General features: G+C 34.8%; 1 protein-coding gene across 1 annotated transcript in view; it reads left to right on the top strand.

The window, feature by feature from the left end:
- LOC117110755 (angiotensin-converting enzyme-like) overlaps positions 1–18019 on the top strand; it is a 38437-nt gene that overhangs the window by 5278 nt on the left and 15140 nt on the right. The window contains exons 2-6 of the mRNA XM_033253552.1: positions 4431–4536; positions 10970–11103; positions 12439–12593; positions 15053–15294; positions 17659–17847. Of these exons, the coding sequence (XP_033109443.1) occupies positions 4440–4536; positions 10970–11103; positions 12439–12593; positions 15053–15294; positions 17659–17847 (817 nt within the window). The 5' untranslated portion in view covers positions 4431–4439. The remainder of the gene's footprint in view (positions 1–4430; positions 4537–10969; positions 11104–12438; positions 12594–15052; positions 15295–17658; positions 17848–18019) is intronic.

Here is an 18019-nt window from a genome sequence, read left to right on the forward strand (position 1 = left end):
GTAGTCTACAGTAGGCTTGTTATAGATAGTCTGTTCATATAACAAAGATAACATATAACAAAAATAATAGCATGGGTGAATACAGGGTTTTTGTTTGGTAGGGGTGCGGGAAGGATAGAACTACCAAACATTTCAGGTGGTTTGAATCTAAACCTACCCAACTATATAACGACTTTCAACTGTACAGTTCCTGCTTATTATGATATTGCTCTCTCTTATTTATACGGAAACATTTTTAAATGACGCTGCAACAGTCTATACCATGCTCAACATATGTAGTATACTTTCGTATATTGTTAGTGAAAGTATAATTTCCAATGATAATTTACAAAATTAGTGAAATGTAGGAAAATTCAGTGTTCCTTGAAAAAAACCAACATGGCGGTGGATGTAACTATGAATAATTCAGTGATTGCTGAAGTCATTGAGTACAAATCGAATCAGATGCTGTATCTTAGATTGGATGTCGTTAAAAAAGGGATTATATGCATATTTTATGAAAGTGTCCCGATAGAGTTATCATACTACAACGTTGCGTCTTTGTTAGCAGAAAAAAAGGACTCGATCAACTGAAGCAAAACGCAGAAGAAGATGACATACAACTCTAATGATGCTTCTGTGCGTCTCGTCATGCATAAGCTACAGATGTCCTAGTTAGCCTAGCTTTAAAATGATCAATAAAATACTACAAATTATACATCACTAATGATGATAGATTCGGCAATAAGTAGGCCTAAGCCGAATAATCAAACCAACACAATTTATTCATCTTCAGTTTTCTGGGGTCACACGGACCCATATCTTTAATGAATTTGAGGACAGGGGTAATATCCAGATAACGAAGCCTACAGTTCTTCCCCAAATACTATACGGTATATATCTAATTATAATGTATGTTGCATGGATGCATATATACTATTTATATATATAAGATATACATACAATTATATATGACCTATAAATCAATATCGATAGAAAAAGTACTCGAATAACATATATATATACATATTGAACTCTATCTTAACTCAGTCCCACTTTGAGAGGGCGTGTATTTGTTGTGTGTCCTATTTGGATTGCAATATACCAGCGTCCCCATAACACTCGCCTTGTCATCGAGAGAACGTGGGTTAAATTCAGGGCGGGGAAACTTATTAAAACAATTTATGACGAACTTTTTCGTTGATAGGTTATACCCGATAAAAAATATTTGCATCAATGTTCCTTTTTTCGAGGACTGTTTCTACCACTATTTGATCACTACTGTGCTCGCAGAAACATTGATTATATATAGCCTACACAATGAAGACTTAACCACAAGCCACTGAAACCAGCATTCACATTTTAAAAAAATAATGTACCTACACAACTACCGTAAAACCTCGAATTGAAGCCCTGGTTTTTTTTTTTTTTTTTTTTTTTTTTTTTTTTTTTTTTTTGCAAACTTTAGATGGACTTCTTTTCGAGATGGGCTTCTTTTCTTTTGCAAAGTAAAGAGGGGCTTCTTTTCAAAATGAATGCTGTAATTTTTTGTGAATTTCATCAATTTATATCATGAAGTGTAAATGATATTAAATCACCTGAACTACTGTATAAACCAAGCTTGTTTTTAATTTGTTTTGTTTTCTGAAATTCATGTACAGTGTTTGTACTGTCCCAAAAAGAAGTTACGATATCTTGAAAAGAAGCCCATGGGCTTCTTTTCGAGATAGGCTTCTTCTTGAGGCTAATTTTGCAAACAAAAAAAAAAAAGGGGGGGGGTCGAGATTAAGCCCACTGGGCTTCAATTCGAGGTTTTACGGTATCTTTCAAATTTAATTAAAAGCCCACTTTATATCAAACATTGAGGGTTAACTGCACCTTCGATATTGAAATTGGCGTATTATGTATTTATTATTATTATTATTATTATTATTATTATTATTTGTTTTATTGTTATTGTTATTGTCCTTGCTGTTGTTGTTGTTGTGTTGCGTTTTGCTGGCCTTCATAAATTGTCCTTCATAGGCCTATATACGTAAATTCGTATTACCAGGGAAATATTTTTCCCGGTGGTAATGAGTTGAAACGGGTGCCGTTCCATTTCCTTACCGCTTATGTCCTACAACTGCATACTAACCAAGTTTTTTGTAATTAGTCTAATCGTACGGCCACCGGCTTTCCCTAGCGTCAATTAATTTCACTTGATTCTCATTTTGTAATCACCAAGTGTGTCGCTTCAGCTGTACACGCGTGCAACCTGTTTGTTGACGCTGCATCATGTTATTATGAATATCGTTGCACAAATCATTAACCACGACAATCACTCGCCAAAGCTGTTCCGTATGGTAATTTGCTTCTATGTTCTTAGTGTCAATTTCTATAATCGTAGTTTATGTTACTGCCACAAATAATTACCGAAACACGAATTAATAGCTTTCCAAGCAAATTGAGAAAGTTATGACAAAAAAAAAAAAATTAAAAAAACAATTATAGTACAGTAGAATGATGGACACTCCTCAAAATCCATTAAAATATTAAGGTGCTGTTTTCTAAGAATCAAGAAGCCAAAATTATCAGCTCCAATAAGGCATCGACAACAGTGGTGTATATGGGGTGCTCATGCTGCCAAGCACCCCCTTTTAATTGTGTGGGATACGGTAGCCGACAAAGCTTACTTTAACGCCCATTAATGGTAAACCCGTCGAGTGAATTTCCATCACCTGAGCCCGTCGCAATGGACCTTTCCAACTGAACAACTGACCAATCAGATCAGGGTCAGGAATACGCACATGTCCCACAATCGCATTTTTCGCTATTTTATATAACAATATCCGAAGGCGGCGTTAGCGAAATACCGGCAGTTCATTGGAATTAAACCTAAAGAAAAAGGGTAACTTGTGCATAATTCCACGTCACTTTGCTATGTACAGACCCAAAAAGAATAACGACACTAATTATATATTTTTAGGGAAACAAATCTGTCCGACGCAGCGATAGTGTTGTCCCCACTCACTCATTGGAGGGCTAGAGTATCATGCTTTTTGTGATTCACGATGCCAGTCGAAAGTGTTACGAATGTTTTAAAATAACACAAACCCAAAGTCGTTGACTAAGATTTTAGTTAATGACGTCACAAAAGCTGTCTATTCAGATGACGTCGCAATAGTTGCTGATATATATTGTTTATATATATTCTTTGAATCGGTTGTCATCGGAAGGGTATAGGCCTGCGAAACAACCGTGTAATATTATTTTGTCAGTCAAATATTGCAATAGCAAACAATCATGCACGATGAGCAGAAACCTGTAGGCCTAAATGTTGAGAAGTGTCTCATCTCTGATATAGGTGCTACCTCACAGCCTCGGAGTAATTGACAGAAGGATAATCTGTCTTTCTCCCCTGCCTAGGCCTACAGAGAAATATTCAACCACGTAAATATTTTAGTCATGTAAAATCTATAAAAGTTAAGAGCTAGCAGCTATAGCGCAGTCTGCTAAACGGTGATAGCCACCGTTTTGGTCTGGACGATGGCGGTGCCTTTCCACTGCCGTATTGTTTTTTAGCTGTCCAGTGTTTATAGTTTAACGAGTGACTTAACATGTTCTATGAGATGGCACTGTTAGGCCTACTCTCTGGTAAGCAAAAACTTTCAAGAGGTTTGGCTCTCTAGGCTAGAGCGAAGACAGCTGGTGTATGGGGTGTTAGCTGGGTGGAGGTATAGGCCTATACGTTAGATAGTATCGCACTGAATGAGCTGTTTCAGACGTGTAATCCGGGCCCATGTGCACGTTTAAAGAACGCAGAACACGCTTCGGAAAAGCGAAGGAGATTGTCTCCCGGTGTACTGATCAAAAATCAGAAGACCTCACCAAATTTTTCGACTTCACAACCAGAGTAGGTCCTACTCTGTCCTCTTCTTATCCTAATAATTTCGTTCAATGTTTTAATGGATTTTAAAAGGTTTTACATGAAAGACTATTAAATTTGAAAGTTTTACCCTAATTTTGTATTTCATTGTCCGATATTACTTGGGAGTTGTGCAGTAAGACTATACATAAAAAGAAAAAAAAAATTAAATCAACAAAGAAATTAAATGAAATAAAAGTTTTGTGTCGTTACGATCGGTTATTTTAACAATGTATTTTTAAGTCTTGTTTAGCTCATAATTACAGTAGGCTATTTGTCCAAAGTGTCAATCTGATTTTAATTTACAAGTGGTGACGTCGAAAGTGTCTTTAACATTGTAATTTGATTGGTTAAATGAATTTACGTAGGTAAGGTTTTATTGAATGGATATCTTATTACAATGTTTCACATTAAACCATTAACCTCTGATTCTATAAAACACTCTGTGTACAGACAAACGCGAGTATAATTCTGTACCTGCGGCCGTTGCGCGCACGCTGTTCAGTTACTGTATCATAAATACCCTTGTATTTTCGTCTTACAGGACACAACTATGGAAGTTGGAAGAATGTTTTTCTGGCTTTTGATCCTGGTCCTTTTCTGTTCAACTAGTCACGTGTCAGCTACTGGTATTTCAGACGAACTCGAAGGTAAGCTAATTTTCGTTCTTTCTGCGACTATACCTATCCAATTGTGTGCCCTTTAGATTCAACCATGATTCAACGGACACTTTGTTAGGCCAGGTGTGGAGAAATAGATTATTGTCAGAAACATAGAATTCCACCATCTAGTTGAGGAGATATACCTATGTTTAAAATAAACATCGCTATCAGACTTAATTGAATCTCTTAAACAAGCATTGGCCTATCTATAATCAGGTTCGTAACCAGGGTAGCTCTGATTTTGTCAAACCCGGCTTTTTTCGATCACGGTGAAACCACTCTGATAAACAACACAAAATCCCCTTGCATAAACACCATAAAAAGGATGATTAAATTCACCAAACGGGCCCTGATATCCCAGAAGCCCTGGCCATAAGTTTTCCACTGAACCCTTTTTTCTTTTTCCCGCTTTTTCTCTTATAAGGGAACCCTTAAATCTCATCAGTATATAAGGCCTAGCCTACTTGTATATTTTATGTACAATAGTATTCTCCACTTTAGTCGTATTCAATGTAAAGTCTCATGTTATTAGGCCTATATGTCACGTGGTATTCGTAATCACACTATTGACACATTATCTTATCGATTTGTCTGTGATATCGATTAAAAATTAAAATCAACAGCTCTGGACTTCCGGGTATTGATTTCAGTTATTCACAGATGATCACAGAAACCACGAAAGAACCCGCGAAAGGACACGCCAGACGAAGACCGAAAGGTGAATCTAAAAGGCAGCTTCTATAGAGCATTCATAGGCCTATGTATAGGCAAATTCCCATGTTTGTACAATATGTGAATGACTTGTTAATGGCCACCAATATTAGGGATAAATTCGTGGGATTTATAGAGATTTGATGAATGGATTATGGTTAGGAGTGATAATGATGTATTGAATGACTTTAATGATCGAACTAATACCCATATAGCTGTGTACTATGTCGTTTAATCGTTTAACGGATCAAATTAATTTCGTAACAGCGGCACGATACGATCAGAAGATGTTTCGTTAATGTTTAATCTTAAAGGTATTACTCAAGCAATAAGCACAACATATACGCCTATAGAGCATGACACGAACAAAAAATAATTGTTGATTAGAAATTTGACGGCCATTTATCATCGTTGGATTTCTTTTTAGGGAGGGGAAATATAGAGCCCAAGACGGAGAAATAGAAATATAGGCTTCCACTTCATCTTTCCCTCTCTCTCATGAAAAAAAGGAGATAGATATGTAAATATAAAGGAGAGAAAAGAAGAGAATAGATATTCGCCCACAAAAAACTTGTTTATTTAAATGAATCCAGTTTTACTGTGTTCCATTCCTTGCAGTATAATTCATCCAACAAAGGTCATAACTGCGTTGCATCCAATACTGGACAAATACTGCAATCTGTTTATCAAATTTACATTATGCAATCCAAACATTAGAAAAATCTAATGCATTTTCAATAATTGCATGGAGGAAGAAAACATTTTCTTCCGCCATGGTTAAATCTATCAAAGATACGTTTTCTAAGTATAATATTAAAAGTATTTTCGTTGAAGTCTTCAATAAAGCAGCAATAAATGGTTTAGTAAAAGAGAGAAGATATACAATATGTGAGTTTTAGCGATTAACTCAAGAGAGGTTTAATCTCTTGAGTCTATTTTGTTAACTTTCCACTTAACCATTAACTGAATGGCCACTCGTAAAAGACCTAAACATGAGTCAATACGTTCAAGATTGTTGAGACAAGATATATAAGTGGTTGAATCGTCCATTGATGTTCCGGCTATTGCGATATTTGACTGACAAATACTATTACGCGGTTGTTTCGCAGGCCTATACCCTTCCGATGACCACCGATTCAAAGTCGAATCACTGCCCCTCAAGTACCGCTTAGACCCACTGTATCAAGTTAGTTATGTTTATAAATAATTTCCAAAATACACTTTATTTATTTAAAAACTATCAGCAACTATTGCGACGTGATCTGAATAGACAGCTTTTGTGACGTCATTAACTAAAATCTTAATCAGACGACTTTGGGTTTGTGTTGTTTTGAAACATTCGTAATTGCCAAGTCATTAAAGATATGTCTAATACACTGAGCAATAATTGAGTAATAAATGTTATTAGTTAAATTTAATTACATCCCATATATGATTCTTCATTTAGTCCCATGAGCCGATGTTTGACAGGTAACGAATATCTGTACATCTTTCTCTTACCTTTAGATATTTAAGTACTGTATATGCCAATACGTTTTATTGTAATGTTTTGTTAAAAGGTTTGGATTGGCCAATAAATGTTATTTGAACTTGAACTTGGTATTTAGGCAAGTTACACCTTCATAATACACTAAGAGATTTTCACAATATTAACATGTTCACTAGTGTACAAAGAGAATCTTATTTCCCCCTCCCTGAAAGATTTCAGCTTCGTTGTTCGTGGTGGGCTGATATACTAAAAAATGTACGGCATGAAAACTGCTTCCAAATGGCAGGAAGTTGAAATTGTTAAAGTCAGACTCCAGAGAAAAAAGAAACTGGTTCTTTCTAAGACACAAAAAGCATATATGACGAAATACTTAATGAGATACAGATTTTTGAATATTTAAAAACTGGTGGAAAAGGGAGCATAACCTTACATTTTCCACCTTTCCCCTAGTTTTTATATATTCAAAAATCTGTATCTCATTAACCGTTCCCAAGTTTTTTGTTAAATATGCTTGTTGTGTCTTAGAAAAAATCAGTTGTACAACATATATCCTATATAAAAAAACGTTTTCCTCTGGAGCCTGACTAAGGTTATACATACGACATGTGGTCCACTGATTATATTAATATAATAACATTCACACTCAAAACTGAATAAGAGGAGCAAATTATTGATTTTCATTTAACTGTTTATTTAAAAAAATCATCCGGAATTACTAATGATGTTTGTACAGAGAACGAAATATTGCAAATTATCAATATGTCCATGAACGAATTTAATAATAACAAACGATATCTGTTCCGAATGATCAGCACCATGCAGTGAAGAAAATTATTAATAAAACAAGTTATGAACATCTCCCCCTCAATATCAACATAATCAAACATAATTATTGCTTAATATCGATATTTTAACAAAGAAATTCACCTAATTTTTGAAGTCAATGCATGTAAAAATGCCAATGTCACATAAATGTCTTGCCCCCCCCCTCCCCAGTAACTTCGGTCAACTGTCTAGGTAACATATGGGATCGAAGTTGGTGCCTTTTCAAGTCAAGTTCTCTAAAAGGAAGAAGGGAAAAAATTCGGCCTGGGGGAGCAATCCAGGATGCCGAAAACTAAGAAACCAAATTCACGGTGCCAGAATCCCTGTGAAACCGCACATCCGGCATCTGTCGGAAGAAAACTGATATTTACAAAATAAGTAAACATTTAGAAAAAGATATTACATTATTTTAATATAAAATATTATTCCAGATAACATAATAGGCCTATTTATGCATTGGTAAGACGGGCACATGACCTGCTGAAACGTTTCCGCCGCCCCTGTTATACTACGGACCTTTCCGTATTTAGTATTATATTTCACCACCCGTTTTATAAAATAATAAATTTAAAAAATGCAAAATATGGTGAGGAGACCAAAACTGAGCAGAGTTCAAAATTATTGGCCACCGTAACAATTATAATAAAAATCAAATGTGTAGGAAAAAAAAAAACCAACAACCCCCCACCCCACCCCCCAAAAAGATGATACAAATCGTACAAGACAGAGACATCACGCGACATTATTATTCAATTCAAAATAAATTATATTTTTTTACCTTTTTATGTCATCGCAGAAAGATCCTTAATTGTATTTGAATTTATGCTTAATGAAAGGAAAATATTAAAGATATAACACCTGCCAGGCATACAAAGTCCTGAATAGCTCATTTAAAGGATCGAATAATTTATAAAAATAGTATTCTCAACCAATTTATGGGTCCTTGCAAATGAATACACAGGAATTGTATTATTTACATTACTGTAACTGTTTGTTTATGGACGGGGAGTGCGCATATTTTTCTCATTAAAATTGTATTTTTTATTGTTTCCATTAAATTTTATTTTAATTTAATAACTTACTTGAATATACAAACTGGGTCATCCATGGGCAATTTAAATATGATTAAAAATGTTTTTTTTTCCTCTCATGGCAGAAGGTAGATCATAGTATTACGATGATAAGCTATGCTTAACAAAAATCATACTAAAAATGTAACACCTGCCAAGAATAATAATAAGGAAAAACCTCGAAAATATAATCCTGAATAGCACATGTAGAAGGATATGTGTGTGCATTATGTATATATGTATTTATGTATGTATGTGTGTATGTATGTATGTATGTATGTGTGTATGTGTGTATGTATGTATGTATGTATATATATATATATATATATATACTGTCTCTTATACACATCTAGAACTGTATGCACGTAATGTGCAGGTGTATTATTATTTGTGTGGGGAGGGTGATGGATGTTTATGATTTATTTAAACTCTTAATTGTATTTTCTTTGTTTAGCTTTAAGTTGTTGTTTTCCTCTTTGTTCATTAGTTTAAGTTTGACTGCGCAACTTTCTTGTGTGCTGCCACTGTTGTAAAAGTGTAACGTCAAATAAATATTATCATTATTATTATAGAGGATCAATTACAGTAAGCTATTAACTCCATTTGATTTGGCACATCTTTTCGCAAGAATACTGTTGACAAAATGAAAGTGTTGGGTGGCACTAGTGCTTACGACGTACCTTGCCGTAGTTATTATATCTGTTTTGTTCGTTTGATATTGACTGCACAGTTATAGGCCTACGTTAAAAAAAATCCCCATTTTGATGACGTATGCACAGATTAAGCTAATTTCAACCAAATCATTATTGCCACCTGGAGACCTGAATAATCAAATACAAAAGTTGATTCACTGTTATGTCCACTAACCGTCATAGTGGTTTATTATAGAACGCAGCCGCTATAAATTAATATCGTCTTTTTAAAGAGTGTCTTCACCCACAATAACGTCATCATGTCCAAGTGATAATTGTCTGTGGGGATGTTCATTCAATTTACTTATCTTCATTTCTAAGTTGTGATGGTTTCCAGATAACATATTAAATTTATTCCTATTTATTATTACTATTATTAGTTTCATTATTATTAGTAGTACCGTAGTTTTATTTTTTATTATTGCTTTTATTTAGGATTATAATTTATTGCCACTGTTATTATGTATCATTATGATTATCAAAGTATTCAATACCATTAATGTAGTTTTATTATTATTTTCATTATCGTTCTACCATTTTGTTGTTATTACCATTGATATCAATATTACTATAAAGTCAATACCATCTTCATCGTTATTATCATTATCAGTATTTGTATAGGTGTAATTTTGCGCTACCTGACGTGGAAATGTACCGAATACTCAGTACATTTGAAAACAACTGCGAAAAAATCGCAAGTTGTGCTCGGGTGGGACTTGAACCCACGATCTCCAGATCACTAGCCTGGCATCATACCTCTAGTCCACCGAGCTTGCGCCTGATGGCCAGGGTTGAATTCGAGTCCAAGTAAGCAGCGGGTACTGCAGTAATTGTGATAGTAATTGTTATTGTCGTGATGGAATAATAGACAATAACTGGATTTGCGTCAGGAGAAACATGTATAGGTGTAATGTTGCCCTACCTGACGTGGAAATGTACCGAATACTCAGTATATTTGAAAACAACTGCGAATGTACTGAGTATTCGGTACATTTCCACGTCAGGTAGGGCAAAATTACACCTATACATGTTTTTCCTGACGCAAATTCAGTTATTGTCTATTATTTCATCACGACAATAACAATTACTATCATTATCAGTATTATTATTCATTTTTCTATTATTTACAATTATAATTAGGACAATTATAATAAAATACATACTCTAATTTGATGTAATACAATATTTAAATATTAGAAAATCATCATCATAATCTTATCATCGTCATCCAATCTAATTATTATATAATTATATAATATAAAAATTAAACAAATAAAACATGTACACTGGATTAAAGACTCAACATTTTATTGCACTACAGGCTGAGTCTTTCACACCCAGTGTTACATTTTTTATTTATCTATCTGCTCTGCTATATACTGCATTGAGCACTCTTGTCTACATGATCTTGTTTAAGCCAACCACGCAGATTAATATAATAATTATAAGTTATAGTGTAATGTAATCTTAGTAAATGCCGTCTAGACTCTAATTACCGCCAAAATTAAGGTCGCGCGAAATAAAGGCTCTACAATACTGTAAAAAATCATCATTTAAAAATACATTTATAGGTTTTAGGTAACACTTAGGTACAATCGATTAAATCATTAATATACTCTAGAATATTTTTGCAGATGGTAGTATAGACAATGAAATATTAGCAGTAATGTGGTTGCAGGAGTTGAATACAAAGCTGATTGATAAGAACTATGAATTAGCCGTTGCCAATTGGAATTACGAGACAAACATGACCGATCATAACTCTGTGGTAAGTAGTATTTGTTAAGTGACATTTATTAAATAATCAAAATTTAAGACAGAGCCAACTTGTTTACGTTAGACGTTTGGTGCGTCCGCATTCATATTTTCTGTGCCTGTTGAATACACATTCCGAGCTTTTATCTCGTGATTTACTGCAGTAAGCAAGCCCGTACCCAGGATTTAAAAAAAAGTGGGGGGGGGGGTGGTTTTAATTTTTCACTAAAGGGCACTTTGAGTCCATATGCACCGCTGCCCCACCATGGTTTGGTTAAAATTTAATGGTACTAAAATGGTACTTTTAGTAATGATTTAAAAGGGCATTTCTGGAAAAGGGGGTTCTTTCGAACCCCTCGAATTTTCGTGTCGATAGGGGAACTGCACGTGCGCAGTGGCGGATTTTTTTAACCAGGAGTGGTGGTGCCAATGTCAATCGAGGACCCGAATACCTATAGGCTACCGTACTAAAGGCGGAACCTATATGGTACGAGAACAGGGATTTTGTGTGTACCTTTACCTCTTCGGGGGTCCCCGAGAAACTTCGGAGCTTTAGCCTTTTAAATATTATCTACATGGTTTGGTTAGTAATGGGGGGTGTGGAGGTGGGGGAGCAAGTATCCATTTCTGCCACCATTTTAACTGAAGAGCTATCCGTCATCATTGGCAGTAGAGGTTACACTGTATAATGAACCTTCTTGAGCATACGAGGTTTCACCTCTGGCGGCAGTATCCTGGAGACATTCACCCAATCACGAAAGACTGTTTTCCTGTGATTTCACATTTGAAAGAAAAGAGAAGAATACTATATCAGGATCAGTATTCTTCTCTTTTCTTTCACATTTGAAAGAAAGAGAAGAATGCTGATCCTGATATAGTATTGACAATCAGTATTTTGAATAAAAGATGAAAGCTTCCCTATTGAAAGGCCATGTTTCTTCCGTTGCCCGAGAACTGCCGTCATGATGACTCCGATGGAGGCTACTGTTTTTCTATGTTGTTGTTCATGTTGTCGTTGTTTGTTGCTTTGCTGTTGGTGCTGTTGTCGGTGTGGTGCCAGTGCTTTTGATAGTCTCGTGGCTGGTGATAGTAGTACTGGGTTTTGTTACAGTAGCTTCAGTATCAGTGGCGGATCCAGGAATTCGAAAGAGAAGAGAACAAGAAAGTCAATTGGGCCCTCTCGAATCCGCCAATGTGTAAGTTTGCAATTTTTGCAGACTGATAACAAATTTCATATAAAATTAAAACGGTTAGCTCTTTTTCATGTTTTTATTTTCACACATTATACAGTACCAGGCATAATAAATTAGAATTTATATAATTTTTACCAATATCTTTCTTACGATAGGTTATGAATAACATTTCTTTAGAACTTCACGACTGGGATACGGAAGTTAAAAAAAAGGCGAGGAAATTCAACACTGAAAACTTTAGTTACGAAATAAAAAGAATGTTTAAATTATTGCTTCAAGGCGGTGAACTTCGCAATGACGAGCAAGTCAGGTAAGTTATTTTAATCAAAAACTTATTTGAGATATAAACAAATACTTGATAAAACAAATTTATTTCATTACTTTTTCATCAACTATATTTAAAACAAATTACCAAGATTACCACAAATCTTTCTTAAAGTTTAATCCTGAAATTTGATCCAGATTAAGCTACTTTAAATCCACACCAATGCTTCCAATCTCTGCAAAACTTTCCTTCCAATGAGCCAAGAGTAGATTGATTCCTGATATTTGAACATGCTGGAAACAAATCATTTCGTTTTCGATCAACGGAGTAAATGTTTTCGTGTAAAAACTGGAAAGCTGAACCTGATAAATTGCATGTTTCTCAAATTGAACGTTTTAAAATGTATTTAATGTAAGCGATTTTTGAAGAGCAGGCAGTTTGTTAAACGATACCATTATAATAAATGGGCTTATTCGACAGGTTCATTTCGTTGAGTGCGAATGTTCGTTGAGTATTATTTTCATTCGACTGGTTCGTAAAATCGACTTCGTTGACAACGAAAATTAACGTAACCAGAGTGCGTTAATCAGCGTTAAGTTATGCACGTGTCCAAAAAAATGATTGGTCAGTTTAACAACAACATTTGCGTTAATATAATTTAGATTAAATTTCAGAAAATAAAAATTATAATATCTACCCACATTGAAGTCAACAATAATTGTAGGCTAACAGAATTCAAAAACTGGATGAAAACATTCATTTACGAAAAACCCATACTGCCACAATCCGAAGCAGCCTTGATTACGCAGCGTGTATCTATTCGACTGGTCGTCTTCGTTAAGTAGGATTTTACCACTGCGCAGGTGGGCGTGGTTTACCGAAGAACGACCATTCGAATACGGCCAATGTCAACGTATGTCAAGGGTGGGCATAAAAATCGGTCCGAGGGCCAAAAGTGAATTTTTGATTTAACACTGAGGGCCGCACCCAAACGTTGATGTTTCCAGTGACTTCCAAAAACCTCCAAGCACTGCTTTTACATCACATTATTCTCGGTTTTAACGTTACTTTTTACATATGATTGGTGTCGGGCCGTAAAAAACAAGGTGTTTTCTAGCCAATTTTGATTGGCGGGCCGCAAGCATACGGTCTTGAATTCATTGTCGCCGTCCGCAAAAATCGTTGACGGGCCGCACTTTGCCCACCTGTGACGTATGTGCTCTGAAATCCCAGTTTTTAAACGCTCTGATTTGTAGAAACCTTAGAGATTGCCTTGGTAGGCGTAGGCCTATCAAGCAAATATCAAATAGAAGGACAGAATGCTCGGGATGTTCATATATAAATATTCGGATGAATTACTCAATGCATTCCAATCCAAAATGCGGCCTACAGCAACATGTCTTGAAATAATGGCTTTTAAGACATTTAATGCAAGACCATCACTGATCTAATAGATCTAATCCCCACACTGTATTCCGTATACACTACTCGTTTTTAGATAAGTACAGCTTTCTCTTGGGAGCTATTAAGGAATAAGCAATAAAACAATATGAACGGTCAATCTAAGAATAATGTTGTTTGTGTTTATAAATGAAATGATTTATAGCTAATTCTTTTGATGAATATAAATTAGATTAACGGCCTGTACAAAGTTCAATCTCAATATGAGAAATGTACGACTTCGATAATAGGGCCTATATCAGGAGTGTGCATAAAAATCGTTCGGAGGGCCAAAATGACTTTCTGATTTAAAACCGAGGGCCGCACCCAAAAACCACCAAGCACTGCTTTTACAACACTTTATTCCCAGTATAACTTTTTACATATGATAGGTGTCGGGCCGTAAAAAACAAGGCGTTTTCTAGCCAATGTTGCTTGGCGGGCACACATAGGCTTTTTAATTCATATTCGCGGGCCGCAAAGAAGTCGCTGTCGGGCCGCACTTTGCCCACCTGTGGCCTATATAGTAGGCTTAAATTATATTAGAAATCGTATCAAAATTGTGTTTGAACGTAATCAATCCATTGTGAAATTAGGAAATAAAATGGTATTGTTGTAAATTGTTTATGTATTTAGCAATTTATACTGTAGAGTTATAAAGTAGTATAAAGTATAAAGTAGAGTTATCTGACATTTAGTAGTTGCCAGATAGGCTAAATCTATTTTGTATCTCATTATATAACAAAATAGATATAGGTCTAATAGATTAACCAGCGATTTAAGTAGCCAGCCTAATGAATTTTAAAATTATACAGTAAGTTTATGTATTTAAATGTGTTACATAATGTAATCCCGTAGACATATAGACTTTAATATTATGTTTGAGGTCCTAATAATAATGTTGTATATAAAGTATACAGAGATAACACTAACCATCCCGCCAAGAGATGACAGCTGGCAATAGTTCTTATAACAATATTTGACATTATTTTTTTCGGATTATGTTTCTGGATTACGTTCCATGAACACATTGCTATATATAACCTCTTCTCGACATTTTCCAGGCGCTACAACACTATTACAACAGAAATGCTATCAATATATGCCCATGCTAAAGTGTGCCGCGACCCGCCTAGTACGGAGTGTTTGCCTTTAGAACCTGGTTTGGAGAGCATCATGTCCGATTCCAGAGACTATGACGAGTTATTATGGGCATGGAAAGGTTGGAGAGATGCAGTTGGACCACCCATTGGCAAACTCTATCCTGAATACGTTAAGTTTAGGAACATAGCGGCTCGAAACACAGGTATAAATACGATAATCTTAATAACAACTACCGTATATATTATGATGATTATGATGATGGTGGTGGTGGTGGTGGTGATGATGATGATGATTATGATGATGATGATGATGATGATGAAGATGATGATGAGGATGATAATGTCGATAGGGGTGGCGCCAGGATTTGCCCAACGGAGGGTCCAAGGTCTCCGACGGGGAGAATGTGCCGATGGCCACGGCAAGAGCAAAGTGGGAGTGGTTTAGCGTCGCTCATTCGAAAGTGCTCCAGGGGGCGAAGCCCCGAAAAATATGACAACGTATAGGGGTTTCAAAGGCTTATTTGATCGATTTTAGAGTCTGAATGTGTGAAGTGAAGGATCAATGATTAAGTATGGGGGGGGGGGGCTAGCTCGCATATAAGGTGATTTTACCTATTTGAGAGTAATATGTTGCTTCTAACATTTCCAGTTGGTGGTGGGGCGACTGGGGTGGGGACCGAGCTTTTTGAATTTTCAAAATGCCTACAATAACAGCAAACTATGTGACAGATTGCTCGCTATTGGATATAATTAAATAGAGATACATAAATAACGTCGAAGCTTTATTGCTACGCATACTCATTTTGCACACAATTTATGATATCATCATGAATCTAAACAGCGAGTTCGTGTGACTAAGTCACTGGAAAGTGCGCTCGCCTTGCGGAAATTTTATGCAATAGATGTACATCGTTAAAGCGCGGTAATTTACTATGCAATTGTAAACCGATTTTATTAGGTAACATATTCAAAGTGCCATAGCATAAAAGAACTTACAATATTTACATAATAAATTAATATATTTCATCTTAACAATAACTACGATAACCTCTGTTAAGCTTACGGTAATATTTTAGCCTAATCATAATAACTGCTAATTTAATACCGGTAATTGTTAATGTATAATAAGGCCTATTTTATTATATAAAACCATGATAACCGCTGTTAAGCCTACGGTATATTTAGCCTAACTTTAATTATTGCTAATATAATAATAATTAAAAGGATTAGGCCCTAATAATATGTTAATATATAATACCGGTAATTGTTAATGTATATTAATAATGAATAATATTAGGTCTATTTTATATAAATAATTCACTAAATTTTAATATGTATAGGCCTATATTATATGTGTGTGTTGAGCGAAAATATTTTATAACATTATATTATATTATATTTTTAATTTATTAGCTTAAATTTGAGCGAGTAAAGAAATTAGAGCGAGTATTTTTCTCTTCATTTTACTGGCGAATGAAACTGTCCATATCATTTGAATAATGTTGGCATAGACCTTTAAATTGGTTAATTACGGATTTTCATGCTAAAACGTTTCATACTGGTAGGTGATAATTAGGTAATTTTAATTGAGGAATTCAATGTCTTAGTAGTTTTAAAAAATAAAAAGTACATACTGCCATATACAGGACTTAGATTAATAAATGTTGCTCCCTGTACGTTTACAATAAAAGATCCTAACGCTTTTTGGTCTAAGCACTGTTTACCACGCATCATATCTTACCGTATGATTCCGGTTACTGTGTAGTAGTTAATTTCACCCATTCATCTAAAACGAATGTATTCAAAACGATTTTATTAATGATTAGAAACCTTAATTGTAACTGAGCAAGTCCCTGTGGGCATATGAACTTTGGCAATTTCTTATTTTGTTGAATGTGACATTTTAATGTAAATCATTAGTGTTTCGATTTGTGTTGATGGTGTTGTCTATTAATTATTTTACTCAGCAATACAGCCCCTGGGCTGCCAAAAATGTATCTAACTATAATAGGCCTACTTACACATAACATCCATACAACATCTATATGCCTATATAGGCATACAATTATAATTAATATGTAAATTAGATTACGTATTATTATTATTATTATTATTATTATTATTATTATTATTATTATTATTATAGGCCTACTTACACATACATCCATACAACATCTATCTTTTTTTTTTAAATTTATAAAATGTAAAAAAATCTTTTAATACTTGTTTTTCATTGTTCTTTTAGCAGTTTAGAGGGATTTCACATGGTGTCGGGCTTTAGCCTATTTTTCTCTCACTCGGCATCATCGTATTATTATTATTATTATTATGTACAATACTTTACTTTACTTTATCAGCCATTGTAAATGCTGGATGAAGGCATCAGTATGACTTTTCCAAAGTTTCCAGTCTTGTGCAATGATTGACCAATTACAGATCACTCTGTACAATATGCCGAATATATAATAAATGAATAAATAAATCTATATATGGGCATACAATTATAATTAATATCTATATTAGATTACGTATTATTTTTTTAATTATTATTATTATTTATCAAACAGGCTATAATGATGAAAGTGATGTGTGGCTGGAGAATTATGAGGAAGATGATTTCGAAACTGTTCTGGACGAGTTATTCCAGGAGATAAAACCTTTATATATGCATCTACATGCTTACGTTAGGCGTAAGCTACGGGATCGTTACGGTGACCGAGTGAGCACAGATGGCCCAATCCCAGCACATCTTTTAGGTAAACGTTTGTTTTTATGCGTTAATATCATATTCCAGACACAAGCATAAGCTTATTTATCTAGCGCTCACCTTGGCGACTTGCAAAATTATGAAATAAGCATAGCTTATTTATCTGGCGCTGACCTTGGCGACTTGCAAAATTTATGAAATTGTGCTGGCCTACCCTGTAT

Source organism: Anneissia japonica, unplaced genomic scaffold (assembly GCF_011630105.1).
Source record: "Anneissia japonica isolate Jap-2015-1 unplaced genomic scaffold, ASM1163010v1 scaffold2756_len2360902_cov194, whole genome shotgun sequence".
In the NCBI taxonomy this organism is placed as follows: domain Eukaryota; kingdom Metazoa; phylum Echinodermata; class Crinoidea; order Comatulida; family Comatulidae; genus Anneissia; species Anneissia japonica.